Below are 24,211 nucleotides of genomic sequence, written 5' to 3'. Positions count from 1 at the left end.
AATGGTCTGCCTTGAATAATTCATCATAATTGATTTGACATATATTTTGAATAATTGCACCATGGCTGCTGGCGGGAACTAGCGAAGGCTTTCGCTTTTTCCCGCCAACTGGTCATTACTCAGGGCGTCAGGGTGGCGTCGACTCAATAGCTCAACTTTCGCCCGGAACTGACCTTGTCCTATCTTTTCTTTCTCTCTCCCGATTCCAGAACCGCCAACAGCGATCGATGAATTGACACACTGTACTTGTACGGGAAGCCCTCGGTAAGCCACCACCAGACTCCGCAATGGAACATCATGGGTTGTTTACGGACATATCGAATAGTTTCCCCGGCAGTGGAGTCCTGCCAAACACCAACGTGAAGTACCATCACCACCTGCCGCAGATCCCTCCCCAACCGCCGCCACCGCCAAGTACCGGACAGGGCGGAAATCCGCAGTTGTTCCTTCCCCAACAGCAACAGCAGTCCCATCAGCAGCCTCATCAGCAGCAACAACAACACGTAGCAGGCTACGGTCAACAGCAACAGCAACAACACCATCACCAACAAACGCAGCAGGCGCAGAGCCAGCACGTTGAGTCGGATCCCCTTGGCAGCGGTTTGTATCATGACACTGCCGGGCTATTCGATGCAACTAGCGCCCTCTGTACCAACAATAGCAGTAGTAACTATAGTAACGTTAACAACAACGGTGGTAACGTAAACAATAGCAAGTCCATTGAATTCACTTCGCGAAAGTTTGAAACCAATACAGGCGATAGTATAACGTACAATATCAATAACATTAACACGAACATCGTGAATAACATTAGCGGGGGGAGTTTGGGAACGAACGGTGTTCAAGGGTTGAACCCGACACAGGCCGCCATCACTGGTGGTGGATCGGACCTGCTCGGGAATACCCAGTTTTCGGCCTCTGGCGGTGGTAACGCACAGATCTCGTTTAGCAAAGAAGGGGAGACTAATCCAACAATCATTAACATTAACAATAACAACCACAATATCATGGCACCGCCCTATCCATATCCTTATCAGGCCAAGATCTCCGGAATGGGTGCGTTGAATGATTTGAATACAAAGTTCGGAGCTACTCCCAGTTGGGCCGGAAATGGTTCTACCCATAGCGGCACTACTGAGTTTGCTATCGATAGTAGTGTAATCAGCAATTTTGAGGCTAAAAATCCTACCAAATACCATACAAGTCGAAGCAGCTATCGCTACCAGCAAGACTACGGGCAACCAGCTCAACAAGCGCAGCCTACTACGGCGCATTACCAACACAACTACGGTTTGTATCATCCGGAGGGTGCGCAGGCAACTCCGATTCAACAATCGAATGGTCACCATGGCTACGAACCGTACCCACAAATCGTACGCAGCAAGTATCCAATGATGGAGGAAGTGAACCGCTATGGTCGAACTCATCAGGTTCACTCAGTTAACCATTCGCAGAGTCACCATGATCTCATGTACAACGAACGATCTCGATATTCTAATAACTTTCCCAGCGGCTACATTCCCCCTGCAGCAGGTTACTATCCCACGGCTCAACCGAATAGCAAAAACGTGTTGAACCCTAGCGTGGACTACTTCAACAGCAACTACATCAAGCAAGTCCCTCCGTTGAATGTCCACCAAGCCAGCCACTACTTACCCAGCCGAACGGCTTACTCTCACCAAAATCCCACTATTCCCGGGTATCATCATCACCAAAGCTACCTTAACCATGCCCCTGCATACGAAGATCCCTACCGCCACAGATCCCGACATCACACGCACGTCCAGCATCACTACAACGATGGCCATCATGGTCAACAAAGCTACCCCAACTATCCGGCCCCTGGCACAAACCTCGCTTATCCTCATAACCAAAAACTCCCCTTCAGTAAATCCATCAACGACTTCTACAGCCCTAGCGTTCCCACAAACACCGCACATCACTATCCCATGCCCCTTACGAACCCAACAACTCCCACCGTACATCACGCACCTCACTATGGCATCAAGTACACATCGCAAACAATCGTCCCTCCAATGACGCAGCCAAAGCCCTCGAACCATCCTGTCCCGACCTCACAACCTTCTCAAAAATCCTCAAACAATTGTTTCTACGACACACCCAATCCCGTCATCGATATGAACCACCCCTTGGTCGACCTGGAAGAGCAGATCAACAGCAGTAAGATCCTCAAGAGCAGTCGCGAAAGTTCCGGTTACGACACCAACCACGCTCTGAACTACGACTGTCAACAGAAGTACCTCATGAATCGGCACCTTTATTCCAAAACCACCACCTCGTACTCCCATACCCCAACCTCCACCGACGGATACGTCCCCAACGGAGCCCACATCAACCCCTCCGCAAACCTCACCAACTACGGCTACTCCATAGATGAATTCGCCATGGGAGCCCGTAACTACGCTAATGACGAAAACCTCAAGGACAAGAACCTCCGCGACTACCTGAGCAGCTGGAACGAAACCGAAGAAGAGGACACCACCACCTCCACAATCGCCACCGCCGAAAGGAAGGAAACCAACAACAATCAACCTGCCCACCAGAACTTCGAGTCCTGCAAGTACCTGCAACAGGCCCTAGAAGAACAACTGCCTCCGCTACACGGTGGAGTCATCGTGGCAAACGTTCAGAACGGCACGGGCAACCTGCCGGACATCCTGATCGACCTGGAGAAAACCAAAGACGACACTCCCAAGGTGGGCCAGGAAACGACCGAAGTCGGCGAGAAGCTGTACATCCTGGAGACGTACGATGTGCCGCACTCGGAGCTCAACAAGTACAAACACCTCAGCGTGATCAACGAACTGCCGAAGAACGTGGTACCCATCCACGATAGTGCCGATTCGCTCAAGTTCCTGGAGGAAATCGAATCCAACCGGGACAAGTACTACCAAACCGAGCTGGAATCGGAAGTGGTGTACGACGAGCGCAAGAAGGACGAAGAGAAGAAGGAAGAACAGTCGATGCCGACGATTGTGCTGGATGATGATGATGATGATGAACCGGAAGCGGTGTTCGAGGAAAGCGCGGTTGTTGAGCAAGCTGAATCAGTGGAGAAAGTCGCGCGGCAGGAGAAGGCATCCGCAGAAGCAGAAGAAGTCTTACAAGCGAAGGAAGAACCGCAAAAGGAAGCCGACGGAGCCGACTTCAAGGTTCCTCACTACATTCCGAAGTATCGCAAGCGGCGGTACCACCACGATGGGTACGACTATCCACGCTTCCCGAAGCGTGCGCGCCGATCCAGTATCGAGGATTTCCTGCACTGTGAGGTGAGGATGCCCAAATCACCGAAGCCACCGGTCCGGTACAATGCGAAGCAGTTGTTCAGCATTTGCGTGGCGGCACTGAATTCGCGGGAGTACAGGCGGTACGCGAAGGCAGACTTGGCGAGGCGGCAGGAACTCGCGGCGAAGCAAGCGCTGGAGGAAGATATAGCGGAGAAGGTAGATAATGGAGAGGAATTTCGGGACGATGTGGTGCAAGAGAAGGTAGTGATGCAAGAGACTTGTCAGGAAATGCATCGGATGGAAGGTGACGTTCCCGTTCAAATGGTGTGTCGCGAGGGAACTAAGGAGGAAGAGGTAAATGATAAGTCTACCGTTTCGGATAGCTTCGACGAAAAGATTGAAGTGATGCAGTCGGAAACCCAAATAGAAGAATCAGCAACGGCGCAAGATTTTATGGAAGTTGTAGGAAGTCGTGAGGAGCAGAGCGAAGGAAACCAAACGACTGAAGGTGAGAGAACTTCACAGAAGTTACCTCATATGGAAATCCCAGAAGAAGATAATTTCGAAGAGCCAGTCACAGCAACAGAGAAAATAAACTTACCTGAAGCTAAGACGCTTGAAAAAGAAACTGTCCAAGATGAAAGTGTTGCGCAGGTAGAAGATGTAAAGGATAACGATACAAGGGAAGAGCTTGAAAGCCCCGTGATCCAGGAAACTTCATCGAACTCTATGGAACATCAACCCCAACCAGATGAAAATGCAGAAACTGTGAAACCTTTGGAATCCACCATGATACATGGAGATGAAGAACGTGAATCTGGAAATGATTCTTCGATTGAAGAAGAAGAACACAGTGTAGCGGAAGACGCTACAGAACATGCCAAGACTGATGATCCGGTGGTTCAACAGGCAGAGAATGCTACTTCAGTTGAAGAGGAAGACATGGAAACGGAAGAAATGACAGAATGTGTTAAATCACCCGGCTTTAATAACACGGATCAAGAGTCTGAAAAAGCTACTCCAATTGAAGTAGAAGACAGTGAAACTGAAGAATGCACAAAACCTGCTGAATCTATTAGGATCGATCACAGTACGGAGCAAGAATCCGTAAAGGCTACCCCAATCGAAGTGGAAGATAGTGAAACTGAAGAATTCATAAAACCGGCGGAATCTGCTAGGATTGATGACAGTACGGAGCAAGAATTCAAGAATGCCTCTGTAACTGAAGTAGAAGACTGTGAAACTGAAGATTTTACCAACACCGTTGATTCTGCTAGCATTGATAAAAGTACGGAACAAGAATCCAAAAATGTCTGCGCGATTGAAGAAGAAGCCCATGAAACAAAAGAGCTTACAGAACCTGCTAAGGTTGATGATAACGCAGAACAAGAATATGGACATGTTGCGTCTATTGAAATTGAAGACAGCGAAACAGAAGAACGTGTGAAACCTATCAAATCTCACAGTTTTGCTGAATATACGGAATCAGAAACAGAAAGCACTCCAATTGAAGTAGACGATAGTGAAACAGAAGAACTGGCAGAACCAACCAAGCTTTCAAAGCTGGATGGTGATTCAAAACAAGAGTCAGAAAATCCTACTCCAGTTGAGGCAGCAGAAGAACTTACAGGACCTACCGAGGCTACTAAGATTTGTGATGAACATGAGTCAGAACATGAATCAGTGGACGGAACACCAATCGAAGTAGATGACAGTGAAAAAGAAATAGTTGAATATTCGAAGATTGTTGACAATACGGAACCCGAATCAGCTATTACAACTTCGATTGAAGTAGAAGACAGTGAAACAGAAGAAATCACGAAAACGGTTGAAGCTTCAAAGATTGCTGATAATACAGAACAAGAATCAGCCAATCCAGCTCCGATCGAAGTAGGAGACAGTGAAACCGGCTACGACGATGACGACGAAGTGTTTGAAAAACCCCCAGAAGCACAGTTTGCGACACCGGAATGTGAACGAGTTTCTGTCATCGTAGATGAAGCAAAGCGGATTATGGCAGAGTGGGACGATGATAGCGATGAGGAGGAGGAGGAAGAAGAGGAGGAGGAGGAAGAGGAGGATGAGCAGGAGCAAGAAGACGAAGAGGAAGATGAGGAGATGAGTCAACCGTCGAAGGAAACCGAGCCTCAAGAAGATAGTGTAACGATGGGAAGGGTGATTGCGGAGCGGGATGAAGAGGTTCCATTAGAAGCAGAACAGCGCATATCGGAAGGCCAGCGGGTGCCAGTGATCCAGAAAATCAAATCATACGAATCCGTGAAAGCGGATGACTCAATGGTTGCGGATGAGCAGCTAAAAAGGGATGAGCTACAGGAAACGAAAGAACCAATGGCAGCATGTGAACCGATGGAGACGGATGAACCCGTCGCGGTTTTCAATCCGCTTTCGCTACGTGACTTGACAAATGCCGCCTTCGAATGTTATCGAGTCTTGTACGACTACCAGCGAGTTGCTCCCCTTCGAACGCTCTGCTACGAGTACTTACTGGCGAATGGGATGCTGCCGCAACCGCAGCCACTGCAGAAGCTTTGCGAGCAGTTCATTTGCAGCAATCGCCATTTGTTCATCATCGAGGAGGTGAGGAATGAGCCGCCACGATTGCAGGAGCTTTGCCAGAAGGTGTTGAACGAAACGAACATCATCATCGATGTGAACGACTTCTGTATCATCAGCGAAGAAGCTGAACAGGAGAAAACGGAGCAAGGAAGGGTGTTTATTGTCGAGGATGATCACGGATCGATTGAGGATCTGTTGAGAGAAAGCGAAGACGTTGATGGGGATGTTATCGTGCTATCGGATGATGTTGGCGATGAGCATGAGATATTCATTGGCGGAGCTGCTTACGAAGAAGACGTGCAAGTCGTGCTGGAAAGCAACCAATCGCTTTCCGATAGCGAGAACGAAATCTATCGTAATGTTGAACGTGAAATCGAAAGGATGATGACCACGAGCTCAGATGAAGAAGATGAGGCATCGAAGCGATATGTGGAACAAATTGGTGAAGAGGAGTTGGACAATGAGTTCTTTTCGTTTGTTGGCGATGACGAATGCATCCAGTATGAGGAAGTGATCCCCGTCAACAAACAAGAACATAGAAGGGAGAGCTTGATAAGCGAACTTCAGGGAAAGTATATGGTCCCGAAGGGGAGAAGCTTGACCAGCAGGCTGAAGTTGTTGCGAAAATACGTCTACTATCAGCGATTTATCAAGACGAGGGACCACGGGATGCAGTCCAAGCGGAAGTTTTTCAGTCGAAAGCTCTACTGTTTGCGGAGGAAGATTGAAGCTATGCGAAGAAGCGTGAGCGTTAGTGTTATCGATGACGATAGTGACACTAATGACAGCTCGTTTTCGGGCATCAGTAGTTCAAGCAGCAGTAGTAGCAGTAGCAGCAGCAGTTCATCTGGATCTGCCAGTGGCAACAGTTCGGAAAGTGAAGAAGCTGCAGCAACAGAAACAGAGACAATGGAGCGATCAAGTGGGCATGTTTCAGAGGATTCCTCCAGTCAGTCCAGTAGGTCTTCTGTTGGCGAACGCTTGATGGAAACTAATAACAACCAACTAGATTTAAGAACACTAACCAAACCGGCCAAGATAGAATCTCAGCAGATTGCCAAAGAAGAGGACAATAGCAGTAATAGCTCGGATAGCAGGTCACGAGGGTTTGTCCGTAGATCGGCCAACATCTCACCTCTAGTGAAGAAGAAGAAACTGAGTTTCGAGGAGAGTTTGCTCAGCATAGAACAGATGTACAAAAAGACCAACAGTCCAACGCAATCAACGAGTAGTCCAAGCAATTCTAGCTCTTCATCTCCTGTTCCCGTGAGGTCACGAATCTTCACCAAAGCCAACTGCGGCCCGAACGTAGTTGTTAACGTTAACAATAATCGCGAAGCACCGAGGAAGCTCATCATTCCGTCGTACAAAATCTTCAACCAAGACCTTATCGACCCAAGACCCACGCCTACGACTGAAACCGAACCGTCGAGACCAAGCCGGCAGCCGATCAGACGACGAAACAGCAGTGTCGGAAGCAGCAGCAGCAGTAGCACCGGCACCCGGTGTCATCTGGTCAACTGCACCCAGCGAAGTAGCGGCTTGATTCGCGTAAACTACCCGAACAAGCCTGCGAATTCCGGCAAGCCTACTGCGACCAGTCCATCCAATGGTAGCAACACCATCGCCACGCGATCGCCTTCGATCCCAGCAGACTTTGTTGATCGGCGCGTACCGTACGTCCGGCTGGAGCGAATCGATTACGTCGAGAAACTAGCGGAACAGTATCGGCAACAGCAGCGGCAGCAGCAACAGCGCCACCAACAGGAACAGTTCGCGAAACTGCGGCAACGGCGGAAGTCGACCTTCTCGTAATGGGTTGGTCGTCAAATCACGTGCGTGTTTGCGTGTCCGAATGCCTTATCAAAGGCCACTTGTTTTGGATCGTACACAGGGGTGGTGGAGAGCAATTTGATGTTGTTGTCACGTTTGTTTGGGCGATGGGCGATCGGGTACACGCAGGGAAGGTAGAACTGTTCAAGGGCGTTGTTAGGGAAAAGCATCATCGGAATGGGTGGTGCGGAAAATGGGATCACTTTTCCGGTTGACCGTCTGTCTGTCTGTCTGTTTGTCTGTCTGTACGATTAGATGAGCATGACGTGCCGGTGAGCGGTTTTAAAGCTCGAAGGTAATTTGTGGATCGCAGTAGTCGGTGCGATGTGCAGTGGTTATGCGAGACCTCGGTAGGCGTAGTAAAAACATAGTGGTTATGGTCAGTTATTAGTCAAGGGTTACTAGATGAGGAACGACGTGGTTGAAATGGTTAAAAATTTTCAATTATTTACCATATATTGTCGACAATTAGGTGGTAATTACTTCCAGCAATTTCTTTGGAAATTCCTTTGTTAATTACTGTGGATATTCTGTCGGTAACTACTTTGAGTATAGCTTTGGTAATTCCTTCAAAAATTGTTCGGGCAATTCCATCAGAAATTGCTATTTGAATTTCTGCAGTCTTTATTTTTAAAATCCCATCCATAAGGTATGTCGATAGAAATTGCAAATTTATATGACAACTACTTTGGACACATCTTCGATAATAACTTTTGAAATTATTTTGAAAAATTCGTGCGGTGTTTTGTTCAAAAAGCATTGTTCTTTGCTGATGGATACCTCAATACCATTGGTAATTATTTCGTAAAACCTTCCTTTTGTATTCGCTGATTCCTTTGTAAATTCTTTTGAATATTTTTTGGGCATATTATTTGGCATTTTTTCGGGAATTCCAACGGCTATTATAATAGAATTTGATCCAGGCTTCCTCCAGGAATTTATCCTGGAGCTCCTCCAAGAACAACTGTTTGAGTTTGCCGTAAATTGCTAGAGAAGTTGATTCGGAAACTATATCAAAAGTTTCTTCAAGAAACCACTTCTAAAGTCGAATTTCCTGCGGCATTTTTTTTTAATTTTAAAATTCTCCGGCTTTTTTTTATTCCTTTGATATTTTTATATCAGCAACTACTTTGTATTTTCTTCCAACTATTTGTTTGGAAATTCCAAGGAAATTCTCACAGCAATCACTTTGGAAATTTCTTTAAGAGTTTTTACGCATTTTTTCGATTTCGAATCTACAGGAATTCTTTCAGAAAGAGTTCCGAAAATTTACCGAAAGAGGAATTATTTTCAAAATTTTCCTGGGGTTTCTTAAAATATTTTTTCAAGGCCTTCACCGGGAATTGCTCTGGACTGTTTCCAAGAGATTTCCTGAAATTCATCCTAAAACTATTTATTACAGGAGTTTCTCCGTGAATTTATTCAAGTTACGAATTCCATTAACATCGTTAAAAAAATTCTGAAAATTCAGCCCAAATTTTCATTTTTTTTTTATTTTTAAGAAATTTCTCTAGAAATATCCCCACTAATTATTCAGAAAATACCTACATCGATTTTGGGAGTATTCATTCAGCAATTTCTTTGGGAATTGTTTCGGTAATTTCAGAAATTTCTATGAGAATGAATATGGAAATATCATCGATAAAGGCTAATGAAATTATTCCAAGATTATGGTGTTTCTTTTGAAAATTTCTCCAGCATTATCTTCGGTAATTCCTTTCATGATCGATTCAACAATTTCATTGGCAAACGATTCAGTTCTTCACTTTGGAAATTCCTTTGAAAATTGTTTTGTGAATTTCTTTGGCCGTTTTTTTTAGAAAATCTAATGGCACTTTTTTTCTAGGAAAAGTGTCGATTTTTCCATGAATTTGTGTAATACTTCTTTCGAAAATTTATCCTGGGATTTCTTCGAGAACTTCTTCGTGAGTTTTCTAGAACTGCTAAAGAAAGTTTATCCAGAAATAATACCAAAAGTTCCTGCCAGAAACTTTTCTAGAGTTCCTTTGGGAATATCCTCCAAAGTTACCCTGCAATTCATTAGAGAGGTCTCAAACAGTTTGTCTTGGGGTTTCAATAAAAAGTTGTTCCTGGAATTTTTTCAAGAGTTCCTCCGAAAATTTCTACGAAAGTTCATCCGACGGTACCTGCATGAGCTTTTTCATTTTTTGGACACACATTTTTCGGAATATTCGTCAGGAATTCTTTCAGAAGTTTTTCCGGTAAACTTCCCTAAAGAGAAAATACTTTCGAAGTTTTCTGGGCATTTTTCAGAATATTTTTTTCAAGACTATCAACGGGCATTTCGCCTGGGATGTTTCCAAGAGATTCCCTGGAATTCCTTTCAAAATTTTTGCAGGAGTTTCTCCATGAATTTATTCAAGTGGCAAATTTCAATAACATCGTCCAAGGGTTTCTGAAGAGCCACTCCTATTTTGCAAAAGTTTTTTGAATTTCGTAGAAGGTCATCCAGGAATCATCCTCATAATTTTTTTTAAAAAAAATTGATCGTTTTTGGGAGAGTTCGTTCGAAAATTTCCTTGGGAATTGTTTCGGCAACTTCCGTGGAAGTCCTGTTTTTTTATTTATTTAGACAAATAAATTGGTATTTCTTCTCGAATTTCCTTCAGCAATTTCTTCTGATTTTTTTTTCTTTTTTTTTTTATTCCTTTGGTACTTTTTTGTTTTTGATTCTCTTCGGATATTTCATTAGGAGCTTATTAAGAAATTCAATCGGCAATTACTTTTTGAGATTTTCCAGCAATTTCTTTAGCAATTTTCTTTGGAAATTATTTCTGTAATTCCTTTGGGAATTCATTGCCAATTACTGTGAAAACTATGTCAGTAACTGCTTCAGAAATAGCTTCGGTAATTCTTTTGGAAGTTGTTGAGGCAATTTCTTCGGAAATTAGTTTTTGTTGATTTGCAACCTTTATTTTGAGAATTTCCTTGATAATTTGTATCGAACGGAATCGGAAATTTCTGTAAAAACTATTTTGCAAACACATATTTTCGACAATTGCCCCATTTATTTTTTGTTTTTTTTTTTATTTTTTTCAGAATTAGCTTTGAAAACTTCTCCAGCAATTCCTTCGATGATGCGTTCACCAATTTCATAGAAAATTTTGTTGGAAAACGCTGCGCTTGTTAACTTTGCAAGTTCCTTTGTATTCATTGATTGCTTTGGAAATTTGTTTTGAGAATTTCTTCGGCCATTTCTTTGGAAACTTCCATGACCATTTTTAGAGGAAAAGTGGCGTTTTTCCATGAATTTGTTCAAAACTCCATTCCGAAATTTATCCTAGAATTCATCCGAGAACTTCTTCGTGAGTTGACTGTGAGCTGTTATAGAAGTTTATCCGGTAATAATATGAAATAATCTTCCAGAAACCTTTTCTAGAGTTCCTTTAACTATATTCTCAAAATCTCCCCTGAAATTCATTAGAGGTTTTCATAAGTTTGTCCCAGTTTTTAAAAAGGAATTACTTTAGAGTTTTTTCCTGAAATTTCTGCAACAGTTTCTCCAAGAATTTCTATGGAAGTTTATCTGTCCAAAAGTCTTTTGAGAGTTTGTTCGCAACTTTCTTCGAAACTTTCTTCTGGAATTCTTTCAGATGTTTTTCGGAAAATTTTCCCACGGTGCTCTTTAGGCTTTGGTTTTAAAGTTTTCTGTAGGTTTCATAGAATATTTATGCAAGGTGATCACTAGGAATTTCTCTGGGAGTTCCTCCTGGAATGTTTGCAAGAGATTTTCGAAAATTCCTTTTAAAGTTCTTGCAGGAGTTTCTCCATGAATTTATTGAAGTAACGAATTCCATTAAAATCATCCAGTGGTTTCCAAAGATTTACTCCAATTTTGCAGAAGTCTTTTGAACTTCTTAGAAATTTCTCTAGGAATTATCCCAATAAAAATATTCAGAAAATACAACATTTTTGTGAAAATTCATTCAGAAATTTCTTTGGTAATTTATGTGAAAGTCCTCATTAAAAAAAGAAATACCAAAAGTATTTCTTCTGGGATTTTCTTCGGCAATGTAAATTGAAAATTTCATCAGGAATTCATTGAGAAATTCTTCATAGCTTAGGAAATATCTTCGTTAATGGCTTATGACATTATTTTGAAAATTCCTGGAAAGTTCTCCAGCATTTCCTTCGGCAAAGGATTTGATGAATTCAGCAGTTTCATTGAGTTTTTTTTTGCAAATTCTTCAGTTATTTACTGAGAATTTCTTTGGCAAATTGGGAATTCCTCCGGCCATTTTTATAGGAAAAGTGATGTTTTTTCATGAATTTCTTCAAGACTTCCTCCGGTAATTTATCCTACAGTGCCTCCGAGAACTTCTTGATGAGTTTGTCGTGAACTGCTTAAGTTTATCCGAAAATTACATCAAAAGTTCCCTTCGAGAATGTTCTCAAAAGCTCTCTGGAAATTCATTCGTGGGGTACCTGAGGATTTGTCCCGGATTTTCTCAATGGAAGTTGCTTTATAATTTGTTTTCTGGAATTTCTTCAAGGGTTCCTGCATTTGCTCTTCCGAGATGATCTTAAAGAGCTTTAACGCAAACTTCTTCAGATTTTCCACAGGAAATTCTTTTAAAATTTATTTTGAAAATTTCCCTACGAAGTTCTTTAGCAATTACTTTTTAAGCTTTCAGGCGGTTTCTCAGAATATTTTTTTTTTCAAAACTATAACCGGCAATTTCATCAGTTTTTCCAGGAATGATTTCAAGAGGTTTCCTGAAATTCCTACTAAAATTCTTGCAGGAATTTCTCCATAAACAAGTAACGAATTCCATTAAAATCGTCCCTTGGGCATTGTTTCAGTAATGTCTGTTAAGGTCGTCATTTTTTTTGGTGAGAAACAATTCCATTTTTTTAGAATTTCCTTCGACAATTTACTCTGATTTTTTTATTTTCCTCGGTAGTTTCATTAAGAGTTCATGGAGAAATTGCCTTTTATTTTGAGAATTGAATCGAAAATTATTACGACAATTCTTTCGGATTTTCTTTGAGAAAAAATTTGAAGGTATCTTCGATAATGGCTAATGAAATTATTTCAAAAATTCCTTCATTGTTTTTTTTTTAAGTTCTTCAGCATTTCCTGCACCAATTCCTTTGATGAAGGATTTATCAATTTCATTGGAATTCGGTTTCGATTATTCATTGGTAGATTCCTTTGAAAACTCTTTTAGAAATTTAATAGGCAATTCCTTTGAGATCTCTTAAGGCCTTTTTTGAAGGAAAAAAGGTTTTTCCGGAAATCCATCCTAAAATTCCTCCAATAATTTCTTCATGAGTTTGCCGAAAAAAATACATCAAAAGTTTCTGCTAGAGTTCCTCTGAAAATATCACCAAAAGTTTCCCGAAAATTCATTTGAGAGGTCCCGAGTTGTTCGCGAAAATTTCTTCAGAAATTTTCCCTGGATTTTTTTCAAAAGTTCCTTCGGAATTTTTTTCCTGTATGAGCTTCTCCGAGAAGTTCCTTTTAATAGTTTGTACGCAACTTGTTTTCTCGGAACCTTATACAATTCCTGTAAGATGTTTTTTTTTTTCTACACGTTTCTCCACGAGCTTCTTCACAAAGTAGTTTCAGAGGTTTTTGTTGGTTTCTCAAAATATTTTTTCAAGAATGTCACAGGGATGGGAATTTCTTCGGAAGTCAATCCAGGAATGCATTCAAGAGTTTCTCCGTGAACTTCTTTAAAAGTTCTTTTGTGAATTCCTTAGATATTTCTTGAAATAATTCACTTACGAGGTCTTTTAGCGGTCCTTCAGAAGTTCCTTAAAGAGTTTCTCAAAAAATCCTTTAGTAGTTCCTTCTCGATGTTTTTAAAAGTTTCTCCAAATATTTATCTGAAATGTTTTCTTGGATTCCTTTCAAAAGTTTCCCCATTTCTTCTTTCTTATTCTTTCAGGAGTTTTCTTCCTCCGTGAATTCCTCCAGGAGTTTCTTCGGAAATTACTTCGGGGATTTGGAGAATCCTTCACATATTCTTAACATCCTGAGATTCTTACAAAGTACCATTTTGGTTTCAGGAGGTAAATTCAAGTTTTTACTCTGGAGTTTCATCAAAAATTAATTCAGAAGCTTTTATAAAAATACATTTAAGGATTCTTTGAAAAAAAATGTAGATTTTCTATGAAATATCCTTTAGGAATTTTCTTCAAAAACTGTACAAAAGCCTCTTAAAATGTATTCAAGGACTATTCAGAGCAACCCTACTACCCTAGCAAAAATAACTGTGGATTTTCTTTTACAAAAGTTTCTAAGATCTGCACCTTAAAAACTCTCAAAAGTTTTCCAAGAATGAATCCCTTTGCCATGATTTTTCCTGAAACTCTTCAATGCGATTTTGATTTGCATTGACTTTTCCAGATTTTTTTTCTTAAAAGTGTTTTCAGATATTTCTTTCAAATTTAGTCGTTGTTCAGGAATCTCTCACAGATTTCATTTAGGGCCATTTCTTACTCTCAAAAATGTATTAAAGAATTGGTCTCGAGAGCTTTCACAAGAATTCTCCTCAATATGAAAGAATCTTCAGAAGGAGTCCCTAGAAGATCTCTTCCAGCAGAAATTCTAGATGGTCATCTTAATGGAATTCCAGATGGAACTCCTGGAGGAATTCCAGTACTTCCGAAAGAATTCTCAAATGAAATATTGAAAAGGAGAAACTTCTGAAAGGAATCCCTTAACAATTCCAGGAGAAATAAGTGAAGGAATTTCTGAAAAAAAGAACCTCCTGAGGGCGTAGGAAAGCCCCGGAAAATGCCGAAAGATTTCCTGAAGATACTTTCAGGAGAAATCCTCGAAGGAACTTCCGAAAGATTTCTCCTGGAAACTTACAAAAACAAAATCTGATGGAGCTTCTGGAATAGATCACGAAAGAACTTCCGGAAGAACTTCCATAAGGCATTGCCAGAGGAGTCCCTGATGGAGTTCCTACAGAAATTTTGGGGTAAACTCCTAGAGGAATTCCCAGTGAAACTCCTAGAAGAACTCCCAGAGGAACTTCTAGTGAATCTCCTTGTGGAACTCCAAGAGAAACTCCCACTATAATTCATAGAGGAATTCCCAGTGGAACACCGAAAGAAATTTTCGATAAAAACTTTCAGAAACTCCTAGTGAAACTTCTAGAGGAATTACCAGCAGAACTTTTAGACGAATATTCTGTGGATCTTATATAATAATTCTCGATTGAACCTCTAGAGAAAATCCCACTGGAACTCCTAGAGGAACTTCCAGCAGAATTTTTAGAAGAATTCCCAGTGCAACTCCTAGAGGACTTGCCAAAGGAACTCCTAGAAGAGTTTCAATTGAAACTCCTAGCGAAACTCCCAGTAGCGTTCCTGGAGAAATTCTCTGTGCAACTCCTAGAGAAATTGTACAGGAACTTCTCACAGATTTCATTTAGGAACATTTATTTCCTAGATGATATATTGAAAAATTGGTTTTGAAAGCTTTCGAAAAATATTCCACATTACAGGAGGAAAGAATCCCAAACAAGAGAGGTCTCCCAAAAAAATCCTAGGTGATATTCCTGAGGGAACTCCTGGAGGAACTTCTGAACTTTCAAAAGAATTCTCGGAAAATATATTGGAAGAGATTGCTGAAGAACAGCTGGAAGAATTTCCGAAGGAGTTACTGGATTAGTTCTCGCAGGAACTTCTGGAAGGATTACCGGATAATTTACTTCAAGAAGTCATAGTAGAAATTTTGGAAAATTGCTAGAAAAACTTGAGGAGCGATTCCCGAAGAAACTTCCAAAGGAATCCCTGGTAGATATTCTGAAAAAAAAATCCTAGAAACGTCTGAAAGAAAACTCTGAGCAGTTCTAGGAAGATTACCTGAAGGAATTTCTGAAAAAAAATCCCAAAGTGCGTTTAAAAAACAATTTTTCTCGAAGAAGTTCCGGAAAAGTATCGAAACATATCCCGGAAAATTTTCCAGAAGAAATCTCGGGAAATTGTTCCCAAAAAATACCAGAGGACGTTTAGAGAAAAAAATTAAATATGTCTCGAAAAAGTTCCAGAAAAGTGGCGGAAGATTTCTCAGAAAAAAATACGGAAGAAATTTCGGGAAATTTTTCTCAAAAAATTCCAGCATAATTTGCTGAAGAAATATTGATAAACAAAGTGCTTGATAAAGAGAGAACTTCTCGAAGAATCACCGGTAGGGATTCTGAAACAAATCTCTAATCAGTTCCAGGAAGCTTACTGGAAATAATTTCTGGAAAAAATCCCAGAGAGTGTTGAGGAAAGACAATTTCGCAGAAATCTCCGAAAAATGCCGAAAGAATTCCCGGAACATTTCGAAAGAAATTTCGTGAAAATATTCTAAAAAAATAACAAAATAATTTGCTGGAGCAAGTTAAAAACACACAATGCTTGAGAATTTCCCAAAACAATTTGTGAAGAAACTCCCGTAACTACTTCCGAAGCAATTCCCGAAACTTCCAGAATAATCCCGGGTAGACATTCTGGAAGAATTCCCTGAGCAGTTCCAGGAAGATTACCTAAAATAATTTCTGGAAAAATTCCCATAGGACGTTAAAAAAAAACAAATATTTCTCGAAGAAGTTTCTGGAATGGGCCGGAAAATTTCCTGGAAAATTTTCTGGAAGAAATTTCAAGAAATTATTCCCGAAAAATGTCCAAAGAATTTGCTAAAAACAAAATGTTTTAGAAATTCTCAAAACTATTGTTGAAGAAACTCTCGTAACTACTTCCAAAGCAATTCCTGAAAAAACTTCTCGAAAAATTTCCGGTAGACGTTCTGAAAGAAATTTTTGTGGAACTTTTGAAAGAAATCCCTGAGCAGTTCCAGGAAGATTACCTGAAGGGATTTCTGGAAAAGTTTCCAAAGTGCGTTTAGGAAAAAAGAAACAAATATTTCTCGAAGAAGTCCCTGAAAAGTGCCAAACGATTTCCCGTAAAAAAAAATCCGGAAGAAATTTTGGGAAATTATTCTTAAAAAATACCAAATCATTTTGCTGAAGCAATTTCAAAAAACAAAATGCTTGAGAAAGAAAGAACTTCTCGAAGGACATTCTGAAAGAAATCTCTGAGCAGTTCCAGGAAGATTACTGGAAAGAATTTCTGGAAAAAATCCCAGAGTGTTGAGTAAAAAAATCTCGAAGAATGCCGAAAGATTTCCCGGAAAATTTCCAAAAGAATTTTCGTGAAATTATTCTTAAAAAAAATACCAGAAAAAAATGTTGAAACAAGTTCAGGCAACAAAATGTTTGAGAAATATCCAAAAAAAATGACGAATAAACTCCTGTAACTACTTCCGAAGAAATTCGCACAAGAACTTCCAGAAGAACCATCAGTTGGCATTTTGAAAGAATTCTCGGAGGAGCTTCTGGAAGATTTCGATAAGCAGTTCCTGGAAGATTACCTAAAGAAATTTCTGGAAAAATTCCCAGAGGGCGTGTAGAAAAAAAACATATTTCTCGAAGAAGTTTCTGAAAAGTGCCAAAACATTTCCCGGAATGTATTTTCAAAAAAAAAGAACTTGCTGAAACAAAATGCTCGAGAAATTGTAACTACTTTCGAATGACTTCCCGAAAGAACCTCCAGAAGAACTCTCGGTAGATATTCCGAAAGAATTTTCGGAGAAACTTCTGAAAAAAATCCCTAAGCAGTTCCGAGAAGATTACCTGAAGGATATTCTGGAAAAAATCCCAGAAGCCGTTTAAAAAAAAAACAAATATTTCTCAAAAAAGTTCCAGAAAAGTGCGGAAAGGTTCCCCAGAAAAAAAAACGGAAGAAATTTCAGAAAATTATTCTCAAAAAATAACAAAATAACTTGCTGTAGCAATTTCAAAAAACAAAATGTTTGAGAAAGATAGAACTTCTCGAAGAATCACCGGTAGACATTCCGAAAGAAATCTCTGAGCACTTCCAGGAAGATTACTGGAAGGAATGTCTGGAAAAATCCCAGAGGGCGTAAAAAGCATTACTAAAGAATTCAAGAGGAAATTATCTAAAAGAAATTACGGAAAACAAATTTAAAAAAAAATTCTGAAGGTTTCCAAAGGAATTACCAGATAAATAACCAAAGGAGTTTGAAAAGAAACTTCCAGTGGCTTTGCCTAATCAAATACCCAAGGGATTACGGAAGGAATTTTGAAGGGACTGCTGGAGGAATTTCTGGGAAAATTTTAGAAAAAATGTCAAAATAATTTCCAAAAAAAAAACACCGAAAGATTTGCTGAAGCAAGTTCGTGCTCGAGAAATTTCCAAAAGGATTGACGTAGAAACTTCCGTTATTACTACCGAAAGATTTGCCGATGAAATGTTCACAATTAACAATAAGTTAATTCCACCGAAGCCGTCTATAAAGGCATTATCGATGAAATTTTCAAAGTATTTGCCGGGAGATTTTTTGAAGAAGGTGTTACTGAGGGATTTGCCAAAGCAATTATGGTAGCAATTACCAAGAAATTGCAAAAAAAGTAATTCCATGAAGAATAACAAACGGTCATGATATCATTAATCAGCGTTATAATAACAAGCCAATACCGATTTATGGTTTTCATGTCATTTCGTTCATGACAATGGGAGATTTTAATCGGTGACGGCATTCGAAAATGCATGTCGGCAAGGATCTGTTGATAATAATGATCCCTATACATTTAAAATCGATGATTACACAACTGATTTTTGTTATGACCATCATCAAGCCACAACAAATGTGACGAAATTCAAAACAACCCTCAACGCCTTTGTTTAGGATTGTTTTCCAATGCATCAGCTTCTCACACAGCGGGTTATTATCATCACTCCCTCATTCTCTCTCTCCACATTCTCAACCACGTGCGTCGCCCTCTTTATCGTTGAGATAACGCCAACCACTCTCTCACAAACCGGTTTCGCTCTGAGCAGGAAAAAACATTCGAGCACATCCAATCCCCTTGGCATAACGCGATCAGCGTTATATCTGTGCGTTACCACCGTTCCGATGTTGAGCTGAGACAACAACCATCTCCGTTGCATTCAACATATTTCATTATTCGCCAAAAGTGTGCGTTACATTTTGTTACGTTTTACTATACATCGCGTGATTTCATAAATCATTGTCAAATCAAATTTGAACTGCTTTTATTTAAGTTACACTGTCGTATATTTGTACTGTAGACCAATCTAGTTAAGTGTTTTAATGTGGTTGAAAGTTTTTAAGTTTTTCTTTTGTAGAACGATTTCATGGCTAAAATTAAATAATAGTTATTGTTTTGTTTGGGCAGTTCATTAGGCGTTACTTTCCATCTAGTCAATAGAAGAATTCAGTTTAGCAAAAAGCAAAAACATTATAGCTAAGGATTTACCAAACGAGAGAAAACTTATTCTTACTCGATTACTGTGGTGTTTTATCTGATTTAGCATTAGACGTAGGTTAAAATACACAAACACAAACACACACACGAACACAATCACAAGCCAAGTTGAATAGTACATTCCCGGTTTTAACGAACCCCTTAGCAAGTAAGTTTTTATATGTTACTAGGTTTGATTGTACACTATTCCCCCTCCTTAAACCACCAGAATTAGTTTTAACTCACCGATTATTGTAATCACCCTCTAGCTATTACCGTGTAAAACTACCGTTTGTTTATAATATGTGTTGAAAGCATATGTAATAATCCTAGAAGTGCGTGGGCTACATCATAAAAACCAACCATTCACGATTGGAACAGGCTTTTTAGGGAATACCTACTTTTCTTCAGGAAGACTAGCGAACGAACCAAGTGCGTAAGAATCGAATACAACACACTGAATTTTAGTGCCTTGACATACTTTTGATAAAACAGAAGCAGTAATAATCACAAAAATACATACACGAAGAAAAGAAAAAAACGCAGATATTAGAGCATTCACCAAAAAGCAAAGAAAAAAAACATAAATGGAAGTATTTTGTGTGTGCAAGTAGCTTTTTTCTACAAAATATGGATACGAAAATAAAAAGAGAGAGAGAGTAACATAAATTGTCGATATTTACGATATACACAGCAACTTTACAAACAAACCCTAAGAAATGTGTCGCTTGATATCAAAGATTGAAACGTTGTGGCATTTATCTATTGGTCGTCGATGGTCGTATTTATTGAAGCTAAAGCTGGAGTCCTGATCGGCGTTTATTTGATCCCGCAAAAGGGCAAGGTAATTTATTACGGAAGAAAAAAAAAGTCGAACAGATCAGAAAGCCATAGAAAATCGAAGAAAACAACAAAAAAGTTTAAGAAATAAGGCAAAAGAAAAGCAAACGTGAGTATTGTATCTATTTTTAAATGTCAATGTAAGACTATTGTTTGCAAACAAAAGACAAAAATGGAAAAATAAAAAAGTTTTGTTTTTGAATGTTGGTTGAAATTGTAGGGAGTTTCACTGATTAACAGATGACAGTCCTCGAAAATGGCGCAAGCAGTACCGAAAGCGTTCCAAATGCTCTAGAGATTAACTACTGGTCTAGTTTCGTAAAAAATGTGTCCTGGCTGTTGATTTCGGCTAGTCGCTTTACACGTCCACAGTAGGATGTTAAGCAACAGCAATGCAAGTCCATTACTCTGTCGTAATACCCGCCCGGTGAAATCCGATGTAACCGGACGCAGTTGATCTGAAACTCTCACGTAGTTTTGAATACCGTCCATCAACAGTCAGGGCAGCATCAAAAGAACGCAGTTCCCGTCCTTGATTTTCCATAGCTCGATCAATACTGTAGAAGAAGATTGTGAGATTACAAAGGACTCTGTGGCCCTATTTCGTTACGTTTTTTGCTATTGAACTGTATTCTTCCATATATAGAGTAGGTTTTTATGTTAGTGAAACCGTTCAGGGACGTTAATGGGGTTCAAGGGACGTTTCAAGAGGCTTTAGAGAGTTTCTGAATCATTTCGGAGACCTTTAGGTTCGTTTCAGTGAGCTTTAGAGTGGATTTTATGACCATTCAGAGGCGTTCCAAAGGGTTTCATGGGGACAGACGATTTTGAAGGGATATCATATGAAGGTTTTAGGAGGCTTCGATGTGGGATTTCAGAGGTTTTCAAGGATTTTAGGGGCATTTAGGGAGAGTATGAGGGATTCAGTCCCTCGATACACTTAACGCACTCTAACGTACCCCTATTCTATTCTAAACCTCCTTAAAGGTCCCTAAAACTCATAGAAATGACTCTGAAAATTTTCTGAAACCAAAAACCCCATGGTTTGTTCTGGAACGCTCCTACAACCATTTTGGAGTGAGAGTGGTTTTTCTATTACTTTTCTTTTTTTTCACAAATTTGACGAATAAAGTATCAAAGCAAGTCGCATTTGTTTATCCTGGCTTTGCTCACTTGCAAAAAGATGCAGCTTTTCCAAATCGAGTTAACGAATGTTTAAGATTGGTGCTCTTGAAAACGTGAGTAGGGCTCCAAGTCGACCGTTGTCTCAGATAAGTCAACATGACATTATAAACACTGTCTGAGACCTCGGAAAATACTTTGGAACTCCTCCTCGCTTGGCGCCCTGAAACACCCCTGGAAATTCCCTGAAGCCAACTGACACGTCCCTTAAACCCATTTGAAACCTCCTAAAGCTAAAACCCCATTAAATTGTTGAGAAATTCCCTAAAACTCCTTCAAGCGCCCTTGAAACCCTCTGGGAGCATCCCTGAGACCGCGGAAATGCACTTGGCACTCCTGAAACATCATTAAAGATTTGAAAAAAAATCGTGTTAAGTACTGTTCCTTTGAATTCCACTAAGAATTTGCATTCTTTGACAGATACGTATTTCGACCTCAACTGTAAGGTCGTCTTCAGTGTCTTGTACTTGACTCGACTCGAGGAAAACGGTATACGAACGAATGGTTCGACGAGGAGTGTAGAACGATTTTGGAGGAGAAGCGTGGGGGGTGTTGGTAACCCTATGGAAGGGATGTCAACAGGCATCATGCTCGAATACACGTCGGCTCCCGAAGCATGACAGTTGATAGGCACCACCTTGTGCACGACAGTGTGACCGAATAACACTCGGCCTCTTTCTCTTGCAGACCGTCGTCGAAGTCACACGCATAGGTAAGTTGCTCCCAGCGGAGCCCATCGGTTTCCACTGATCAACCCGCCATTCAGTTGGCATAATCAGCGGAATTCCACAAAGCGCGGGCGGTAATGCTGCAGCAAGGAACCCGACAGAACGTAGAACGTTACAAACAGAAGCGGAAATAGCATATCCGTTTCTTTCGGGAGAAAAAGCGCCGCCTAGAAGAAGCGGAGTGCGCAGAAATGGAACTGCGGTGTCGTTTCTCTGAAACACGGAAGTTCCACCACAAGCTCAACGCATCCCGCAACGTCTTCGTGCCACGAGCCGTATATACTGGATAAGGACGAGTCGATGTTTACACGCTAAGATCAATGCAAGTGAGTTGTTAGCACGCTCAAATTATTTCAGTGCATTTCGAATATTATTAAACGGAGGTCGTAAATGCTCCAACATGATGATCTTCACTCCAACAAAATGATCATCAGCTTACCGAGTTCAAAAATGCTGTAAACTAGTGAATCGACGCGATCGTAATCACTGGAAACCAAGCTGGAAATTTAAAAACTTCCGAGAGTCTGGCACTAATTTATTGCTTTGCACTGCGAACTACAACAAACTGAAAATGTCAAACTGTGTAAGTTCACAAGAAGTTCCACGTGAACTTCTTTCGAACTTTCGACTTCGAAAAGTATTCCAAGTTCAGAGAAAGTTCACACGCGGACCTGATTGAGCTCTACTATATGACATCAGCACATTGAGTGAAATCCCACAGTGCCTAACAACACATACATGGAGTAGTGGTTGGGCACCGGCTTCCAACGAGAAGAACCCTAGTTCAAATTTCAGTAAGTAAAAAACATCAAAAAATATTTCAAGGTATTAGTCAATGTGGATTCCACATGAACTAATGTCTCTTAATAATAAATAACTTTTGAGGACTAAATACATTTTTTTTTTCATTTTTTCGAAGCTTATTTTTAAGCTGAATAGCGTTCCTTTCAGCGAAACAAGTGTACTTTTTGTGAACTCAAGTTCGGTTAATTACTTAAAAAATGAGCTGAATAGAATGCTATTCATCTTCCTTCGAATAGCTGATTATGCCCAGACATGCTATTTTATCCAAACTTTTGGTTGCTTGGGATGGTATGTTGCGGAGAAGGATGAACCACGAGCACGCTGTAGTATAGTCATTGGCGTAGCTAGTTTTTTTTTTTTGAAGGGGCCTAGGGGGGCCTGACTTGAAATAACTTGAAAGCTGGATGGGCGCCTGATATGTGAATATGCAAATCGGCATTGCAGTTTTGAGGAATCAAAATAATTGTTTAGATTTGTTCCTAGTTTCGTAAACTGTATGAGTATGAACAATTCCTCCAGGATTTCTTCCATGGATCATGGCTTTCTCAAAAGATTTCTTCAATAATTCCTGGGATATCTTAACAGGTTCCTCCACTTCAAGGTGTCCTTCACGAATTTCTCCAGAGATCTTTCAAGGTATTTCTGCAGGTATTCCTTCAGTGATTTCTACAGGGATTTGTCCATATATTCTTTCCAGAATTCCTCTGGATATTCCTTAATTCCATTTGGAATTCCATTTGGAATAATCCGTAGTATGTCTGCAGGAATGTATTGAAAAAAATATTAGAATTATAAATAATTCAGGAATTGCTTGGAAAATTTGCACAAAAAATCCGTTAGGGCTCCATACAAGTATTCCTTCAATAATTCGTCCAGAAATTACTGTAGACACGGATTTCTCCAGATTTTTTCAGCAGGGATTCCTACAGAAATTTTTCCAGAAATTTGTCAAGAAAGCTCTCCTGAGATTCCCTAAGGACGTCCTCATGGGATTGCTTCCGGGATTCCTCATGGAATTTGTTCAAAAACTCCTCCAAGAATTCCCCCAGGGATTTACCCGGGAATTCCTTCTGTAGTTCTTTCAGGAATAATTTCCAGGATTATTTTAAAAATCCATGCAAGATCTTCCTACAGGAATTCGTTCAGGAATTCCTCTAGAGATTCCTCTAGGAATTCCTCTAAAGATTCCTCCAGGGATTCCTCCAGGATTTCTCTCAGGGATTTCTCCAGGAATTCCGCCAGGAATTCCTCCTGCAATCGCTCCAGTGATTGTTCAAGGAAATTCTCTAGGAATTTATGCAGGGAGTCCTCCAGGAACCCTCCTAGAAATTTCTCAAGGACTTTCTCTAGAGATTTCACCAAGAATTCCTCCAGAAATGCCTCCTGACATTCATCCAGGGATTTCTACAGGGACTTCTCCAGACATTTCTCCAGAATAACCCTTGTAATTTCTGCCAGGAATGATCCAGGAATTCCTTCAGGAATTCCTTCAGAAATTACTACCGCAATATCTCCAGGAGTTTCTCCAGCAAATCCTCCAGAGATTCCTTCAGAAATTCCCCCAGGAATTCTTCCTAAAGTTAATTCAGAAACTATTCCACGAATTTCTCCAGAGATTCCTACAGGAGTTCATCCTGAGATTTATCTAGAAATTCCTTCAAGGATTTCTTCATGAATCCTCCAG

General features: G+C 40.3%; 1 protein-coding gene across 2 annotated transcripts in view; it reads left to right on the top strand.

Annotated features, from left to right (window-relative positions):
- Window positions 1–20,027, top strand: part of LOC115262072 (uncharacterized) — a 222,714-nt gene extending 202,687 nt beyond the window's left edge. For both annotated transcript variants that reach the window (XM_029864026.2, XM_062849330.1), the window contains one exon: window positions 210–20,027. In XM_029864026.2, coding sequence (XP_029719886.2) covers window positions 288–7,640 — 7,353 coding nt within the window. In that variant the 5' untranslated portion in view covers window positions 210–287 and the 3' untranslated portion in view covers window positions 7,641–20,027. The remainder of the gene's footprint in view (window positions 1–209) is intronic.
- Window positions 20,028–24,211: the final 4,184 nt, after the last annotated feature.

The sequence above is a fragment of the Aedes albopictus genome, chromosome 2 (genome assembly GCF_035046485.1).
Source record: "Aedes albopictus strain Foshan chromosome 2, AalbF5, whole genome shotgun sequence".
Taxonomy (NCBI): domain Eukaryota; kingdom Metazoa; phylum Arthropoda; class Insecta; order Diptera; family Culicidae; genus Aedes; species Aedes albopictus.
This window is presented reverse-complemented; position numbering and strand designations above follow the sequence as displayed.